The sequence below is a fragment of the Impatiens glandulifera genome, chromosome 5, assembly GCF_907164915.1.
Source record: "Impatiens glandulifera chromosome 5, dImpGla2.1, whole genome shotgun sequence".
Taxonomy (NCBI): domain Eukaryota; kingdom Viridiplantae; phylum Streptophyta; class Magnoliopsida; order Ericales; family Balsaminaceae; genus Impatiens; species Impatiens glandulifera.
In genome coordinates, this window is record NC_061866.1 from 46,835,515 (window position 1) to 46,855,395 (window position 19,881).

Consider the following 19,881-nt stretch of genomic DNA (forward strand, 5'->3'; position numbering starts at 1 on the left):
ATATTCTTTATTGAATTTTAAAATATTTATAGTAAAATATTTTGAACTTATCAACTTGTTTGGAAATAATAATATTAATTAGTGTAAGTATTATACATAAAAAAAATAAAATTACAATTACTATTTAAAAAAAAAAAAAAGTTTAAAGACTAGATTTGTTTGATTTTAATGCGCATATTTTTAATGCTACGAAATTATTAGAATTTTCTATATTCTTCATTCAAACTTAAATTTTTAATACTTTATTTATTAGTTTGAACTAGTTGATTATTTTTAATCTCTAAATTAAATTTAGACTTTTTCAAACTTTATAACATCAATATTATAAAATAAAAAAATATATATATTCAATTTAGCAGTTTTCATTTTATATTTTATCTATTTTAAAAAATAATCATAATAAGTTGAAAACCATATTGAATATTGCAACTAACACGGTGACGCAACCTATTTAACCAAATTATTTTGTGTGTGGATCTTAAGTTATTTTTTATTATTATAATAAAAGGTTTTAATAATATTTTTTTTTTATCTATATGCTTCTTTACAAGTATTTTGGCATTAATTTTATAAAAAAAAATTTAAATTTTGATCATATATGTAAAAATAAATTTCAGCACATTTTTACCAACCTTGAGCATAAATAAATTTTATTGCAGTTATAAATTTTCAATATATATTATTCTATTTCTTATTCATCACTCAACATTGTATAAAAAATTATGTAATTGTTGAATATCTTAATTAATTAGAATTTCAATCTTTAATAATTTTTCTTATTATTTAACCTCTTAAATTTTATTTATTTATTTATATTATTTATCAATTAATTATTTTTATTTAACTAGTATTTGAATTAATGAAATTATTTTTTTATAAGAAAAAACATATATAATAAAAAGCAAATTCATAATATTAAAACATATATAATAAAAAGCAAATTCATAATATTAAAACATCCAATAACAAAGTCTAGACATGAGAATTGAAAAACATAATTAATTTAAGGAAAACATAACAAAGCAGAAGCCTTCTTTTCTTTCTAGTTCATGATCATCATCTTCATCATCAGGCTTGCCAACCCCTGAGAATGGTTGCCCTAGCAACTCGATTAACCGCAAGAGAGAAAGCTCCCATCCTGAGATCACATTGGTGGGTCTTGCACATCTCCTTCACGTCTTTGAATCCTTTTGTCATGTAGTTTTTCAGCACATTGTTCACTTTCTCTTCATCCCACATAAACCCTTGAATATTCTGTTTCATTAATCAAAATTCATAACCCATCAATTTCAAATAAACAATCTCATTCTAAAACTCCACTCTAGATCTTACCTGTACCCACTCCAGATAACTCACAGTTACTCCACCAGAGTTTGCAAAGATGTCTGGAAGAATCACAACACCTTTCTTTGAAAGGATCTGCAAAATGCTATATGGAATAAACCTTCATGGTCCCAGATAAAAAAAAACAAAGAAAAACAAGTCAACCTCATCGGCATCCGGATCTGCTGGATGATTAGCTGCCTCAATGATAAATTTGGCCTTGATTTCATTTGCATTTTCCCTTCAACCCACAAACAGCAGTTAAATTCTATTTACCCAAAAACCCATTTCAATAAACAATAAAAAAAAACTAAGAAAACAAACCGGTTAATGACACCTCCAAGGGCGGCTGGGATGAGAATGTCACAATCTTCAACCAATATCGAATTGGGATCTATTGGATTCCCACCGTGGAACCCTTTCACTCCTTTATTCTCCTTGACATACTTGAGCAGGCTTGGAATGTCAAGTCCTTTCTCATTCTTTATAGCTCCGGTTATGTCACTTACAGCTACTATCTTTCCTCCCTTCTCATTAATCAGCTGCGCAGCCCATGATCCTACATTGCCAAATCCCTGGTTTTAACAAATATAAATGCATTAGAACCTTTATAATCAAATTTAAAGATGAAATAATGTTGTTACCTGCACAACAAACCTCTGTCCAGTAATGCTTTTTCCATGATCATGAAGCAGAGCTTCAGTCGCAAACATAACTCCTCTTCCCGTGGCTGCATCTCTGCCTAGGGACCCTCCAAGATCCTGAAGCAATAGAAAATTTTATTCCAACATTACACAACTTCTAATTCTATTGAAATTCGATAACTCAGGCTTAGACAGTTACTTACAATAGGTTTACCAGTTACAACAGCAGGTGAGTAGCCATGAAATTTAGAGTATTCATCCAGTATCCATGCCATTGTCTGAAATAAAAAACATGCATAACAATTACTAACATAGTGAAAAAGTTTTTGGTTGCAGATTTAGCCCAAGAAAAGGGTACTTAATAAACCTGAGGATTTGTTCCCATATCAGGTGCAGGCACATCAGTGTGGACTCCAATAAGGTCATGGATCTTTCGAGTGAAGACTCGAGTGAGCCTCTCAAGCTCCGAAATGCTCAGTTCCTCTGGATTACATCCTATACCTCCTTTAGCCCCACCATATGGTATGTTTGCAACTGCAGTCTTCCATGTCATAAGTTGTGCTAATGCATTGACTTCATCTGGTTCAACCTATAATGAGTTTTCAATCAAAAGTTCAAAAAACAATGCATACCAACAGATTATAGGTTTTTATGTCAACAAATTAACCTCAGGGTGGTATCTAATTCCTCCCTTCATGGGGCCTCTTGCATTATCATGCTGAATTCTAAATCCAACAAAACTGGCCAAAGATCCATCATCTTTTGGTATGGTACACTCAACCTTCAGTTTCAATTAAAAAACATTAAAAGGAGATGAGATTACTATAAGTATAATAAACATGACAATAATGAGAAAAGTGTGCAACCTTGATTTCCCTAAATGGGATTAGTAAACTCTTTTCGAGTTTTGAGTCTAGTTTCAGAATCCGAGCTGCTAACTTGAAGTTTCTGTTGGTAGCGGCTAATGCATTCATGATTATTCTGTAATTACATAAGAAATAAACAAGGACATACTATGAGATTATATATATGCTAATGAACAATATATTCATATTTTCATCATATACAGACTTATAAATATGAAGATTAAATTAATTACTTTGGGTAGAAACAGGACCAGAGAGCAGAAGAGGTAACTCTAGAGTATAGAGAAGAGGCTTTTAAGGCAGTCTGTAGTTGAGGTCTGATGATTTATAACTCAATCTTGAGACTTGAAACCATTCAATGCACTTGGATATAATATAAACTAAATGACAAAAGGCAATTTAGAGACCAATTAGAAATGGAATCAATTCAGAAATACTTTATATAATCTTGTAAGATATTAATTTTTAAATTAAATTATCTCATAAACCCTTTTGGAATTATAAAATTATAATGAGATTTGTTATTTTTACAATTGCATCTGAAGGTTGGAATTCGCTAGGAGTAATCGCACATATTATTCTTAGTTTTAGTTTTGTACCGTTCACTTACATAGTTGTGCATTGTAAAAATTATTTGTTATTTTTTTTAAATATATGTTTATTTCTTCTTTTTGTTTTAATATATTGGTATCGCGCTTTTATTTTAATATATTTTAACTTTAATGTTTCATTTTAAATATTATGATTATATATATATTTCAAAACAAATATGTATTGTGTCATTAAGTTGTGACACCATTTATATTGTGTTACTCTTGTTTCGTTTTGTTTCGTTGTAACGAGACATAAAAAAAATAACACTACCCGTGACGTTTTGCTATGCGGTTAGTAAGAAGTCACCAATTTTATCTTTATGTAATATATACATAGTAGTTTGTAAAATGAGTAACCAACATCTTATAAAAATGTGATTTCTATTTTTTTCTCTTCGGAAAACATGAGTGAGCTTAAATGATCTTTTCTTTTTTTTCAAAAAAAATACTTTTATTCTATTTAAAAATGTAAGTTATTTGAGTTTTAGTTGATTTTATTTTTAAAATGTTTCTTATAATTAAATTAAAATTTAATAAAAATAAAGAAAATAATATTTTAGTTAATAAAATTAACGATTTAATAGTTAAAATAGAAATATCAAACTTATAAAAATTTGATAAAAATCTAGAAGAAAATTCTAAAAGATCAAATATCAAACTTATAAAAATTTGATAAAAATCTAGAAGAAAATTCTAAAAGATCAAACCTGCCTAATTTATATATTTTCATATTATTTACAAAATAGAGAGGACCCGGGAAATGTTGAAATCAGATTTGCATGCAGAGGCTATAATATTTGAAATTGGTATCTGAAAAGGACAAAGACATTGATGGTTCCGAATAAGTCTGAGTTATGTCGTTGTTTTCCAATTAGACCTCATTTTCAGTTCCATTTTACGGGGAATGAACCGAGCTTACCTGGAATATGAAAAAAGAAAAATGAAATAAATTATTTTATTATTAAATTAATAATTAAATAGTACTGCTTTGTTTGTTTTGTTATGGAATGGTAAAGATACCAATTCAAAATTTATAAATTATAAAGACTCAGATCTTATCTTGTATTAAAAACCAAAAGATATTTATATAACTGAAATGAAAAATATTTATTTGTCAAATATTTGTATAATATTGAATTTTAATTATAAATTTTAGTATTAGTGATTAATCAAATAATCATTCAATTCAAAATTAACTTAAATATTATGAATATTTTCTAAAAAAATTAAAAAATCTTAAATTGAAAAGTTGGAGGAGAGGTTGTGATATTTTTATAAATAAATAATTAAAATACATTAATGCTGAAATATATATTAAGTATGTAATTTATTTTTCAAATATAAAATAAGTTATTTAAGAATGAGAAAAATTAAATTTAATATTACTCTTGAGTTGTTACATACTAGTTAATTGATTATGTTATTTTATTAATCTGTTATTGTAAGTCCTGTCCTGAATTAGTTAGTTGTTTGTGACTAGATATTTTAAGTGGCGTATTTAGATATTAAATTAATTAAAATAAAAATTTAATCATTTTTTAGGTGAATAGTGATTTTTAATTCGATAGTCAAATCTTATAAGGAATTATAACGATAAATTTGATTAAAGAAATATTTTAAAATAAATTTATTTTAAACTAATGGTTTGTTCATTTGTAAGAATTGTCCCTTGATTTAAAAATCCTGAAAAAAAGTTACGTGTAAAACCATAATTTTAAAGATTATTTTGAGTTCAATATTTGGTAACACTTAAGAAGAGAGTTTTTGCGCTATGTTCTACACCCATTACGGAACAATTTATATTTTACAAATTTTGACTATTTAAAAAATGAATTTTATGTTTTATTTATCAAATTATTTTTCTAAATCCTAGACATGTATTTAGATTTAACATTTTTATTTTGAAATATTAAAATAACGTCGATACATGCTATCGATGATGAAAATTGTAAAGAATGGTACCTAAAAAATATTAATTAAATAAGTTAGATTTAAGATAAATCCAAAAAATCTTTAATAAAAATGTTTTAAAATATTTTGAAGGAGTTTTCTATTTTTAGATTTTTTAAAAATAGTTTGGGGGGTTTTAAAATGTTAAAAACATTTCAAAATATTAATAAAAAAACAGGCCTAAGGTCACTTGGACTGGGCACACTTGGTTCGTCAAGCGCGGTTCAGGAGCAATCTGGGTCGGGTTGGACACGGTCTGGGTTGAGGTCAAGGCGATATGGGCATTGGTCAACGCAAAACGAAGCGCGCAGGTGAACCAGACATGACACAAAGACGACTCAGGCGTAGGGACCGAGGCTTGGTCGAGTTGGGCTTCATCTTCAACCTTTTCAAAAACCAAAACTGTAGGTTTACCAACAAAATGGGGAGCTTCGACTCTCCAGTTAGAACATGTCTATCATGTTCATGAATCGTCATTCAACTGACCAAAGCCTCATCGGAACCTCACTGAAAAATGAAAGTTTTATTTAGGAAAATTGATTTTTCTGATTCTGAGTCTTAATTTGAATTCTGAGCTTATAGGAAGCTTCTAAATACTCATTAGAATTAAAACCAAACAATTAAAACTAATTGTGTTCACTTTTAGATCAATTTTAAAATAATCGAAATCTATGACTTTTTAGAAAAATCTTGATTTTGGGCAAACATGTCTCAACCTCAGGATTGGTTTTAAAATGCTCCCAACATCATTTACAAATGATTGAGATGATTATCAAGTTTTCATTCTTGAGCTAGAACTCAATAATAACAAGTCAATTTTTTAAAATTTTAATATCAAAATTGGTTATTTCTAATTTAAGTTAATTGATTTAAGTTCATCTCGACCAAAATCTTAGCAAATGATCTTAAGTTCAATTTAAATCAACAAATTGAATAATTATGCGGTGTTGAATAACACATGAATTGAGATTGTAAAAATTAATTTGTATTTATATCATTAATTACAACATAAATAATAACTTACAGAGAGTTAGATAACATTCCTAGTCACTTGTAAAAAAATTTAGATTAGTCAGAATCAAACTTAAAGTCATACAAAATTTTCTAAAAACTTGAAAAAGCTTAAAAATTTAATGGTGGATATTGATGGAGAATGATTTATGGTTTAAGGTTGGACTTGTTGTTTTCATCTTCACCAAGATGTTCATTTTATAGGGAGCTCGAGCTAGCAAGTGACTTAAGTCGGTTCAATTTTGGATAGAACAAGTAATGACCCTTCAATTTGTTCGACCGAATTATATCTTCTCGGCAAGTAACACGATCTAGGCTCGTAGAGGAAGAGAAAAAAAAATTGAGAGCAAGAGAAGTGGGGAAACAATTGTGCTGAAAAACTGATTTTTTATTATTTGTAATTAGTGATATGGGTAAAAGTTAGATTTTAATAGTTACAATGAAGTCCTCAAACTTTTTATCACTTTACAATTTTATCTCTAACTACTTAATTTCACTAAACTAACTTTTAATTAATCTTCCTAATCCCCTCCTCAAAATATAAGTCTGGCAAATTTAGTCCCGTCTCAGTTAAATGACTTTCTTCAACAGTCTTTGTGAAAATATCTACTACTTGTTTTTTTGGAAACGTAGTCTAAAATGATGAAACCATATTTATATTGATTTCGAACTACGTGACAATCAATATTGGGATGTTTGGCCCTTTCATGAAATATCAATATTTTGTAATATGAATAGCATTTTGATTGTCACACCAAAGTTGAATTGGTAAATTTATTTTTATGTTGAAATCTTTTAGTACATAAGTTATCCGTTGTAACTCAAATACCGTATTTGTTAGGCTTCTGTATTCTACTTTTGCAGACGATATTGAGATAGTGCCTTGTTTTTTTCTCTAAGAAATTGGTGAATTTCCTAAAGACACATAATCCAATTACAGATTTACGACTTATGGTGCATGATGCCCAATCTGCATCCAAGTATGCTTGGACATGTATTTCTTCGTTTGACTTATAGAAAATTCATAATGAAGAGTTTCCGGGTAAGTATTTGATTATTTATAGTGCTGCTTCCATTAGGGCCGACCCAAGGGTAAGCCCAACAAGCCTCAGACTAGGGTAACCTATTTAATAAAATAAACAAGATATTTTTATAATTTTTTAAATATAAATAGATCTAGCCTAATTGTTTAGGTTGAAGACAAAAGATTATTTGCTCATGAGTTCTAACCTCACCAAAACTTATTTTTTTTATCTGTGAAAATTCTCGTTTATTTAGGCTAGGGCAGCTCAAAATTGGGGGCCGACCCTGCTTCCATGTGTGATTTTGTTGGTTTAGTATGTATTGCGAAAGTTATTGTACACATAATGTATAGTTATGTTAATGTATAATATTTTCAAATTAGTCTTCTGTAGGGTTCATGGTCAATTATTTCATCTTCTTCTTTAGGTTCTGTTTTGAAACCTTTCTACATTGGGGTGTTTGATGCTTTGTAGTCCATAAGTCACATGTTGTGTATAATGTCTAGTACATATTTTTTTGATTAAGGTATATTCCTTTTGAATTCCTTGACATCTCAATGCCTAAGAAATATTTAACATTTCCTCGGTCTTTTATTTAGAATTTAATATTTGTTTGGTATTTTCTATTTCTATTTCATCGTTTCTAGCTAATGTATATCATCTACATATACTAAAAGTGTGGTAATCTTGTTCCCATTTATTTTTATAAACAAACATTGATCATTTTTAGAAATTTTATAGTTTTTTTCAATTAAGGCTTTTAAATTTCAATATTCCATTGTCTTATGAATTGTTTTAATTCAGTTTACATACTTGTTTTGATTTTTCCTTTTCACACCTAGTGTCATATATACATAATCTTCTAAGTTTACATGTAAGAAGACATTGTTTATGTCTATGTGATCAAGTTTCTAATTTTTGTAACTTGCTAGGGCTATTAGAATTTGTATAGGCACGGTTTTTACTACATGTGCAAAGTTTTTATTGAAATCAATTCCATCTATTTGTTGATATCCTTTTGCCACTATGCTGGCTTTATATTTTTCTACTGATCCATTTGGATATATGTTAAGATCGGTGACAACAATAGAAGGGGGTTGAATATTATTGTGATAATTTTCACTTGGCGTCAGTCATTTGGATATATTTTGATTTTGTATACTCATTTACATTCTAATGCCTTGTTTCATGATGATCATCATCTTCAATTTATTTCCATTTTGAGGATTAATATTTATTTAATCATCCTTGTTTTTAATTCTGTTGAAATAACATCCATTGAAATGAACATTTCTTCTGTTTTGAGTTCTATCAAAGTGTCCTTTTAGTTTTGTGGATATCCCACATAGATACATTTCCTTGCTCTGTCAAATTTAGTCTTATGTGGAGATAAGTTTGAAGCATAGCATAAGGTGCCAACTACTCTTAAGTTTATGTAATTAGGTTTAGTTTTATATAATATTTCAAATAGATATTATAGGGAAATTCCCCCTTATCAATAAAAGAACTGAATTATTTAACAACAAGCAATCACAAAGAGAATACAATAACACAAGATTTGATATCGGAGTTCGACCCAAAAATTGGTCTCCGTCTCCGTCGAGCTCTGGTATGAACTCAATTCCACTATCACAATCAAACGTTTCAATCACACACACTTGTTCTTTATATATGCTCACACTTATGTCATATATCTCACTTGTGTGAATTACTTATCTATTTAAAGAAACCATTTGTCCTAACTCTCTTAAAAACTTAAGACTTCGACATCCATCAACTCAATATCAACAATCTCCACATTGGGTTGACGGGTCGTTCTCTTATTCTAGTGAAATAAAATATGTTCATCACTTCATTGCTCGAAACCTTCATTGCACTACGTCTTTTGAACTCTAAGCAAATCCAAACAATGTATGAATTTACTTAGAGGTAGTACCTTGGTTCCAATATCAGCCGAGTTGTTTTCTGTTCCAACCTTGCTGATTGAAACCACCCATTGTGCTATCTTTTCTCGAATGAAATGGTGTTTGATATTCACATGTTTTGTTCTGTCATGGAACACGGGATTCTTGCACAAGTGTAGTGCACTTTGTCTATTTGTGAACACTATTGCAGGTCCTTCGAACACCTTCAATTCTTATAGCAAACCATGAATCCACATTGCTTCCTTTGCATCTTTAGTTGTTACGATATATTCGGCTTCTGTTGTTGGTAAAGCCACTACAAATTGTAACTGAATCTTCCAACTGATACAATTATCCTTCACCAAAAAATAGAAAGCTGAAGTTGATTTTCTCGAGTCTTTATTTCCCGCATAGTCTGAGTCCACGTAACCAATTACACTAACCTATGCACCACTTTTTTTCTTGTAACATATCCCCACATTAGTAGTTGAGGCTATGTATCTCAATAACAACTTCATAATCCCATGTGCTCGCCATAAACCTGCTCAAGACACTAATCCCATGTGCCAAGTCTGGCCTGGTACAAACCATTGAGTACATCACAGACTCAACTACATTTGAATACAAAATCTTGTCCATGTAAGTCGGATTTAACCTGGGTTTTGCTGAGTTCACAGACGACATCAAATATCGATTCATCATATGCAACTTTGCAGGCTTGGCCCCTCGAATCTCAAACTTGTCAACCACCTTCTCGATATAGCCCTGTTGGTTGAGAGTCATTACACCATTCTTCATGTCTTTGTTAATCCTTATTCCTAGAATTTTGGAAACTTTGCATAAGTCCTTCATATCGAACTCAAAACTTAGAACATTCTTCAAATTCTTCACACTCGAAGCTTCTCTGTTGATTAGTAGCATATCATCTACATATAGTAGGAGATAATCAACATCAAATATATTCTTCCCTCTGAAGTATAAACAAGTATCATAACAAATGAGAACCTATACCTCCGAGTGGGTTTTGGTGGTCTCCCTTCCCTATCCCTTGTGAGTCGATAACTAGATTCCACATGATCTATAACTTCCTCGTCCTGTGCCACAATATGTTCAACATCTGTATAAGTAAACTCCTCATGATTATCAGCAACCATTTTAGTGTCTTGATCTGAAACCAATGGCTCCACCTGACCATTATTCCCTTATATTACTCTCCATTTGACAAGTACCACTGACTTGTTGAAACATTAGTGGAATTGAATCTGCATTTTTCCCCTGCTCGTTTATACCCAAGTCATCATGATTAATACTAGAGTGATCGTGAGAGAGACACACAAACTCCTCTTCATTAAACACTACGTCTCTACTAATTATGGTTTTAAAACTAGCAGACTGTCTCAACCACAACCTACAACCTTTCACTCCTTAAGGATACCCAAGGAGCACACACTTCACACTTCTTGGCTCTAACTTGCCTTCTTTTTTATGAATAAAGACTATGCATCCAAATGGTCTAAGATGAGACATTAAGGATTGTATGAGTATTGGTGTTGTTGTAAACTTTGGTTGTATAATATTTTGATCAATCAGTTGTATCTCAAAAATACTTAGTCGATGAAGGGAGCTTAGTACCATTAAAACGTATCGAGATACTGTTTGTTTAGAGTGACCAAATGTTATTCTCACACAAGACATACTATGACCATGTGCTAAATATTGTAAGGTCATCACCACTTGTTCCTCAACTCGAATTGAAGATCATAAAATAAGCATCCCATACACTTGTACAAGTTGTTCTATAAGTAGTCTAAGACAATGAGTCTCCATTCTAACCATGTTTAGACATCAACACTTGTACAAGTTTCATACCTCTAGTAGAAGGATCCTTCATTGGGCGTGTTAATGAATAATTGAACGTGTCTCCCAATATCTCCATCAATAATGTTAAGAAAGATATATCATATTTGTCTAACTCTGGTGGTAAACTGGAAGGATCTATTTTTTCCTGCAATATAATGAAAATATAAAAATTAAACTATATAATTACAAAATACATTCATAGATTAACATATAATAATAATATATTAATTATAAAGGTGACATAATTAAACAAAGTACTTGAATACCTTAAAAAACTCATACATAATTAATACGATAGTGGTTAAATAACAAATACAACATATAAATAATCCGGTGGTGGTTGGTAAGGATAGTATTATGGAAAATTAAGGTCACAGGGTTGATGACTTGGGAGATCTTTACTCATTGTTCCTGGACGAATATGCTTATTTTCAGTAACTATGAACCGAAGAAAGTTGTTCTTCTTGATCATCAATTACCAAGAAACTAACCATAAGATCTGGAAGGGCACTGAAAACATTCACTCCAACCCTGTAGAGCTCCGATCTGCTACTAATTTTGTGTACTTTTGTGTCTATACACTTCTTTATAGTAGGTTGAGACCCCACTGATGGATTTGCAGAACTGTGTGCAAACTGCATATTATCATTCGTGTGTTCATACGGTTCTGATATATTCATGTAGTCAGATTTCTCTCTGTGCTTATCTTTCTCTTGAAAGAACATAGAAATTACTTTTTTTGCAAGGAGATAACCATGTGTTCTTTTTTTGGGTGCATTGGATGAACTGGCTTTTTGTTTACTCCCTGAACTTTCATAATTAGACTTTGTACCTTGGCTCTGGTTACCAACAAGTGGGTCATGAAAACCTTCATCAATAGTTTTATCATAATCGTCAGACCCCTCATTTATATTTAATGCGTCTTCCATATTTTCACCAGTAGCGGCACAATGAGCCCCCAAATTTTTTTTTTCATAATCTGCTATTTGCTTGTTTTATAATTGTAATAGCCCTTTTCAATTCTGAAAAAAAAAATTCCAATAAAGTTAGAATCCAATAAAAATTTATTATGGATTGACTTTTTAATTTCAATTGAAATATTATTACCTTATGTTCTGCTCACCATTCGTCTGAAGCCGTAATCTTTTTTGTGTCGTTGTTAAATCCGATTTCAGTTAATTTTCTAGCCCGACATATCAATAATTCGAACGACCTAATTTTTTTTATTCTTGAAGTGGTTTTTGAATTGATCATTTGTGTGATAAATTCGAAATCTCTCCCAAAAATTTTCAGTCAACATTTCACATGTGGGTTTCCAAAGCCTCCTTCTACAAGTTTTTTATTCTCTTTTTCAATGACTAATAGTTCAAGAAAGTAGGTTGCTCTTTCAGGACATGCTTGATGCTTCCCACTTTGCAGTATTTGGAGCAATACCTTGCGCAAACTCATTTTCCTAGCTGAAGGGAGGTTATTATTGTAAAATCTAGCGGTAATATTATCTTAATATACTATCGGATCTATTATACCATATATACATCATTTATATAACTTAAATATTCTATCAAACAAATACACATATACAATAGACAAATACATGTATTATTCTTTTCTATAACTTAAATATTCTACCAAAACAATACACAGATTTATGTAATAATGATAATTTATAAATTTAATTATTATTATTATTTTTTTTATAACTAGTTCATTCATAAGCAGCAGCAACAACAGTACTAATTATATGTAATAATGATAATTATAATTTCAATTATTATTATTTTTTTATAACTTAAATATCCTACTAAACAAATAAATAGATACAATACACATATACATGTAATAACGATAATGATAATTATAAATTCAATTATTATTATTATTATTATTCTTTTTTAATTAGCTCATTCACAAGCAAGAGTAATTAATATATGTTTAAACTAAAAAATCTATTTTGACGGAAATCTCTTCATTAGAACAGCAGTACTAATTAGCATACAAAATAAAAAGCAATACTCTTGAAACTAAAAATCTCTTTATCTGAAACTAATCAGTATATATTCAAACTAAAAATCTCCTTATTAAAACAGCAGTACCAATAACATACGAAATGAAAAGTAATACTAATCAACATACAAAATGAAAAACATATGAGAAATAAGTTATTTCCAGGTATATACAAAGTATCAATGAGCAAGCTTCTATAGGGTTGATGAAGGATGAAAACTGATCATATAAAGGATCAAAACGAATCTTATCTACTTAAAATTGGACATTGATGTTCATATTCGTTGAAAATATTCATTAATCCGATCAGATTTCTGATAAAGGTTAATTGAGTTGAAAGAACGGAGGTGAAATGATGAATCAGAAAAAATGAAATATTAAAATGATGTGATAATTTTTTACTGGATTTTTGGGTTATAGAGAGAACATGAATGAGATCTGATTTTGGATAAGGAGTAAGAGAAAAATGAGATCTGAGAGGATAAGATAGAAGTAAGTGAAAAATGAGAAGGGTAAAACTGGAAAAAAATTAAAAACTTGGGTTTTCTCCTAATTTGGTCAAACATGGGTTTTTTGGAACAAACCCAGATATTACCCTAATAACCCTTTCCTTAAACGAGGCCTAAACCACTAGCTCACAAAAGTGACTATCAAACACTTCATTACAAAAATCTAACCCATTATCTATCCTTATGGTCACATTCTCAACCAAAGTCGGTCAGGATTTGAATTTTTCAAATGCATCACTTTTGTGTTTCAGAAGATAAACCCATACTTTACGAGAATAATCATCTACGATTGACAAGAGGTACAAGTTACCTCAATGCGTAGATGTTTTCTCAAAACCCCATAGGTCTGAATGGACATACTCCAACACGCCATTGCACTTGTGAACCCCGGTCTTAAATTTTTGTCGATGTTGTTTTCCTAACACGCAATGTTCACAAAAGTTTAGACCTTTGACTCTATCTAAGCCTAATATCTTACTAAGAATTCACAAATCTTTTTCACTAATGTGACCGAGCCTCTGATGCCACATTGTGACCTTCTTGTCTTCATCTAAAACTACTAGTGTAGATTGCCTCGACACGATCTCACCAATCGACTGATAAAAACCTTCTTTCTTGATGCCTTGCATCACTAACCATTTTTCCTTCATGATCTTCATCTTCCCAGACAATATCTGATTTTTGTACCTCAAGTCATCAAGAACCCCGAGATAGATGAGGTTTCGTGACAATTGAGGTACGAACTTGAGTAATTTAGACCCTCACAACATCATCGAACATTTTTATGCTGACATCTCCAATACCTTCTACTTGAGATGCATTGCTATTTCCCATCAGCACCTTGCAACCACTCAAATTCTGAAAATTAGAAATTTAATATTTTATGTACGTCATGTGAAAAGTACAATCAGAATTAATAACCTAGTCCCTCCTAGCATCTTCCATTAAAGTCATTAAGACCTCTTCACTATCATAACCATCACCATAATTTGTAGATTTTTTAGTCTCCACTTGTTTCATTTTATTATCTTTCATCCAAAAATAGCAGTAGTTTTAAAGATGACCAACCTTACCATAATGATAACACTTTCTTGCTTCTGTAGATTTCGATTGTGATGTTTTTCTTTTATTCTATTTCGAGTTTTTGTTGGTGCGAGGTTGCCCTTTGTAGAAATTTTTTCCTTTGGCCATATAATTCTCACCATTCGAGCTTGCTTTCATGTCTGTCCTTAATTCTAACTCTCTCGACTTCAGTGCCAAAATCACCTCTTCAAGAGTGATACTTGTTTGTCCATATTTGATCGCATTACGAACTTCCTTGTAGAATTCGGGAAGAGAGTTGAGGAAGATTATTGCCTAGATTTCATTGCTCACTACTTCGTTCTCGCTTGAGTTTGCCAACTCAATATTGAGTTTCAAGAACTCATCAAGATTTTGAGTAAGAGTCTTTACTGGTATCATCTTGTAACTGAACAACCTCTCATTCAAGTAAATCTTGTTGAACAAAGACTTGGATTGGAACAGTTTATCTAAGCACCTCCACATCGATGTTAGAGTCTTCTCATTGCCTATCAACTGGATCACAAAATTTGAGAGATGAAAAATGATCGTGTCAATCATTGTCTCTGTCATCTCGTTCTTTTGATCTTTACTAATCTTCGGTGGACACGAGACTGACTGGTTCTTCTAGGGTTCACAGAAGGTGCTGTTGTGCTAAAAGAGTCCTGATTTTTTGCTGATATATGCGAAAATCTCCATTGCCATCGAACTTGTCAATATCAGTCTTCATGCTTGAGATTGACTGCCACTGGAATTTTCAAAGTGCAAATTTCTTTGTTGATCTCTTTTTTTTTACATTGTTGAACCTTGTCAACTTTGTCTCTACTTGCGCTTAAGTCGGACTCTTTCTTTTCCGTATCACTAGCTAGCGTTGAAGACATTTCCAAGATTCCTCAAGATTATCTTAATCTTGCCCAAACCAAGTTCTAACACCACTATAAGAAAATTCTCCCTTGATAAATTAAAGAACTGAGTTATTTAACAACAAGCAATCACAAAGAGAATACAACAACACGAGATTTGATATCGGAGTTCGACCCAAAAATTGGTCTACGTCTCCATCGAGCTCTGTTAGGAACTCGATTCCACTATCACAAATCAAATGTTTCAATTAAACACATTGTTCTCTATATATCACTCACACTTATATCATATATCTCACTCGTGTGAATTACTAATTATTTATTTATAGAAATAATTTATCCCAACTCCCTTAAAAACTTAAGGCTTGGACACTTCATTTAAATTGGGTATGACCCATCAATTCAATATCAACAGAGATTTTCAATTTAGAGTTTCATATTTATCAAATAAGTTAATGTTAACAATGAGAATGACCAATATTATTCAGGTGTGTTTGAATAAAATATTAGAGCTCTTGACAGATGATAAATGTGTGAAAAAGTTGTGCATAATGGTTAGTTGTTGCAAAATGTGCTGCGAAGAGGTGAAGACGACATCTCACTTGTTTTTGCATTGTAAAAGAGTTATTGTGATTTAAAGCCTACTTTGAAACATGATTGACATTAAGTAGGTGATGCATGAGTCAACCGTCAATAGTTGAGATGTTTGGATAGAAACTATGAACTTGATTGTATTAAGTCTATGCGTCTTTATCTCGATTATTTTTTGGTGAACTATTTGATTCAAAAGGAACTGTAGGACATTTAGTGATCGGGGTCGACTAATGTGTTTATTCCACAACGCTATTATTATGATGATAGGGGAGGTTTCTTCTGAAAAAATGATGGAGGCGGTCGGTAAACTAATTAATATTCTTAAAACCTCTGAGTTTGTTAATGTTAGAGTTTATGTTTTATTTTGTTCGCTTGTGAGTATTTTTTATTTATGTTTTCATTGTTACGCTCAAATAGTTAATCTCGTTATGTTTTGGATGTGTTTGGTGACTAGGTAAACACTCGTGTTATTATATTTATTTTGTCGTTATGCTTACACGACTATCATATATATCCTATTGTATTGATTTTTTTTATACAAAAATAATACATTAGGCTCTTGCTACCTTTGTCAAATGTTAGTGTTTTCTTTCAATTATGACATTTTTTCGTGGTGTGTAACTACATGGTGGGTAACTAAATGTTCTTTGGTGTATATGTTCTTTGGTTTATGATTCCCGAATCATGAAACATATTAGAACATATTCTGTTTACAAATTTAAATTCATTATCGGATCTGATAATTTTTACACTTCTATCAAAATTTATTGGCACAAAGTTGATGGAGGTTTTAATTTTATCATAGACTGTTGTCTTATCAATAAAATAACATATATATTAATGTTGATCTTAAATAATCATCTATTATAATTAGCATGCATATAGGATATATTTATGATGCATACTTCTTTCAAGGTTGAATGGTTAATTATCACTCATTATTTAAGCCAATTGAGATTTGAAAATTTTCTTTTAAATTTTATAATTTGAAAATCTTTATTATTAAAATTATACACCACAAGAGTTTGTCTTTAACTATTATATACGGAAAACTTTATAAATAAAATATTTATGTTAAGCTCATTAGACCTGCCATGATTAGTTTGGAAGTGTGTCCCATTTTTTTTTTTTTTTTTTACATTTACATCTAAACTACATTGTTTGGGTTTTTTTAAATGACTTTATAATATAATATACTATAAAAAAAAGGAAAATAAAATGTATAGATATCAATCAAGGGAAAAATAAAATAACACAAAAATCATGGTAATAATAAAGATGAAATTCATAATATTAAAAATAGATTATTCAGAAAACATTCAATAACAAAGGGAAGATAAGAGAACTGAAAAACATATTTAAGGAAATAGAACAGAGCAGAAGCATTATTTCTGCATAATCTTTAATTATTTAGAAGCAATAATGCTCTATGATTATCATCATCATCATCAAGCTTGCCAACCCCTCAGGTTGGTTGCCCTAGCAACTCGATTAACCGCAAGAGAGAAAGCTCCCATTCGAAGATCACATTGGTGGGTCTTGCACATTTCCTTCACGTCTTCGAATCCTTTTGTCATGTAGTTTTTCAGCACATTGTTCACTTTCTCTTCATTCCACATAAACCCTTGAATATTCTGCTCCATTAATCAAAATTCATAACCCCCATTAATTTCAAATAAACAATCTCATTCTCAAACTCCACTCTAAATCTTACCTGTACCCACTCCAGATAACTCACAGTTACTCCACCCGAGTTTGCAAAGATGTCTGGAAGAATCAAAACACCTTTCTTTGAAAGGATCTGCACAATGCTTCAGGGAATAAACCCTCATGATCCCAGACAAAAAAATCAAAGAAAAATAAGCGAACCTCATCGGCATCCGGATCTGTTGGATGATTAGCTGCCTCAATGATAAATTTGGCCTTGATTTCATTTGCATTTTCCCTTCAACCCACAAACAACAGTTCAATTCTATTTACCCAAAAACTCATTTCAAGAAACAATCAAAAAAACTATGAAAACAAACCTGTTAATGACACCTCCAAGAGCGGCTGGGATGAGAATGTCACAATCTTCAACCAATATCGAATTGGGATCTATTGCATTCCCACCGTGGAACCCTTTCACTCCTTTATTCTCCTTGACATGCTTGAGCAGGCTTGGAATGTCAAGTCCTTTCTCATTCTTTATAGCTCCGGTTATGTCACTTACAGCTACTATCTTTCCTCCCTTCTCACTAATCAGTTGTGCAGCCCATGATCCTACGTTACCAAATCCCTGTTTTAAACAAATGAAATCAATTCATTATAAGAGCCCTCATCAACATTTTGTAGAAAGTTTTAAAACAGATAATGTTGTTACCTGCACAACAATCCTCTGTCCTGCAATGCTCTTCCCATGATCATGAAGCAGGGCTTCAGTTGCAAACAGAACTCCTCTTCCAGTGGCTGCATCTCTGCCTAGGGACCCTCCAAGATCCTGAAACAATTAGAGAATCCAATTCCATTTCAAAATTACAGAAATTCTAACTGTATTGGAATTATTTACACACTTCTATAACTCAGGCTTAGACAGTTACTTACAATAGGTTTACCAGTTACAACAGCAGGTGAGTAGCCATGAAATTTAGAGTATTCGTCGAGTATCCATGCCATTGTCTGAAATAAAACATACATAACAATTACTAACATGGCGAAAACGTTTTTTTTTTTTGCAATTTTAGCCCAAGTAAAGGGTACTTCCTAAACCTGAGGATTTGTTCCCATGTCAGGTGCAGGCACATCAGTGTGGACTCCAATAAGGTCATGTATCTTTTGGGTGAAAACTCGAGTAAGCCTCTCAAGCTCCGAAATGGACAATTCCTCTGGATTACATCCTATACCTCCTTTAGCCCCACCATATGGTATGTTTGCAACTGCAGTCTTCCATGTCATAAGTTGTGCTAACGCATTGACCTCATCTGGTTCAACCTATAATAGGATTTTTCAAACAAAAAGGTTAAAAAATAATGCAAACCATCATACTATAGGTTTTTATAAACAAATTAACCTCGGGGTGATATCTAATTCCTCCCTTCATGGGGCCTCTTGCGTTATCATGCTGAACTCTAAATCCAACAAAAGTGGCCAAAGATCCATCATCTTTTGGTATAGTACACTCAACCTTCAGTTTCATTTGAAAAGCATCCAAAGGAGATGAGATTACTAAAGTATAATAAACATGACAAGTAAGAACATTGAGGAAAGTGTGCAACCTTGATTTCCCTAAATGGGATTAGTAAACTCTTTTCGAGTTTTGAGTCTAGTTTCAGAAGCCGAGCTGCTAACTTGAAGTTTCTGTTGGTGGCGGCTAATGCATTCATGACTATTCCGATAATTACCTGCCAGATTATATATCACCCTTTGGTTACTTATGATCAATATGTTCATATTGATAATGAATAGACAGATGATCATGAGAGCAGAAGAAATACCTCTAGAATACAGAGAAGATGATTGATAACTCAATCTTGAGACTTGATTATCATTCAATAAACTTATATATAATATATAGAATACATATTAGGAATGGAATCAATTTCACAATATTCTTTCCTAAATTAAATTCTTTCCTGGACCCCCTTTTGGAACCCTAAAATTCTAATGGGATTTGTTCCTTATAGACATGCATACATATATA

At 31.3% G+C, this 19,881-nt stretch overlaps 1 protein-coding gene across 3 annotated transcripts; it reads right to left on the reverse strand.

Annotated features, from left to right (window-relative positions):
• Window positions 1-1,055: 1,055 nt before the first annotated feature.
• Window positions 1,056-19,828, reverse strand: LOC124938118 (glutamate dehydrogenase B). 3 transcript variants are annotated; one of them, XM_047478494.1, is made up of 10 exons: window positions 19,676-19,826; window positions 19,457-19,582; window positions 19,252-19,365; window positions 18,951-19,172; window positions 18,786-18,860; window positions 18,565-18,681; window positions 18,230-18,480; window positions 18,072-18,147; window positions 1,333-1,419; window positions 1,056-1,254 (listed from the first exon to the last, which is right to left on the reverse strand). In XM_047478494.1, the coding sequence occupies exons 2-10, from the start codon at window positions 19,562-19,564 to the stop codon at window positions 1,069-1,071; spliced, it is 1,236 nt and encodes a 411-aa protein (XP_047334450.1). In that variant the 5' UTR covers window positions 19,565-19,582; window positions 19,676-19,826; the 3' UTR covers window positions 1,056-1,068. The 3 variants fall into 3 exon arrangements, with proteins under 3 accessions (XP_047334450.1, XP_047334451.1, XP_047334449.1); XM_047478493.1 differs by lacking the exons at window positions 1,056-1,254; window positions 1,333-1,419 and adding exons at window positions 17,466-17,836; window positions 17,917-18,003 and having other exon boundaries at window positions 19,676-19,828; XM_047478495.1 differs by lacking the exons at window positions 18,072-18,147; window positions 18,230-18,480; window positions 18,565-18,681; ... (3 more) ...; window positions 19,457-19,582; window positions 19,676-19,826 and adding exons at window positions 1,489-1,564; window positions 1,648-1,898; window positions 1,968-2,084; ... (2 more) ...; window positions 2,635-2,748; window positions 2,834-2,972.
• Window positions 19,829-19,881: the final 53 nt, after the last annotated feature.

Excerpts from the sequence above, each read along its gene's own strand:
- LOC124938118 (XM_047478494.1), bottom strand. The coding sequence starts at position 19,564 with ATGAATGCATTAGCCGCCACCAACAGAAACTTCAAGTTAGCAGCTCGG. Across the intron at positions 19,366-19,456 it reads TCCCATTTAGGGAAATCAAG|GTTGAGTGTACTATACCAAA; the intron begins GTTGCACACTTT and ends ATGAAACTGAAG. Across the intron at positions 18,481-18,564 it reads GACAGAGGATTGTTGTGCAG|GGATTTGGTAACGTAGGATC; the intron begins GTAACAACATTA and ends TGTTTAAAACAG.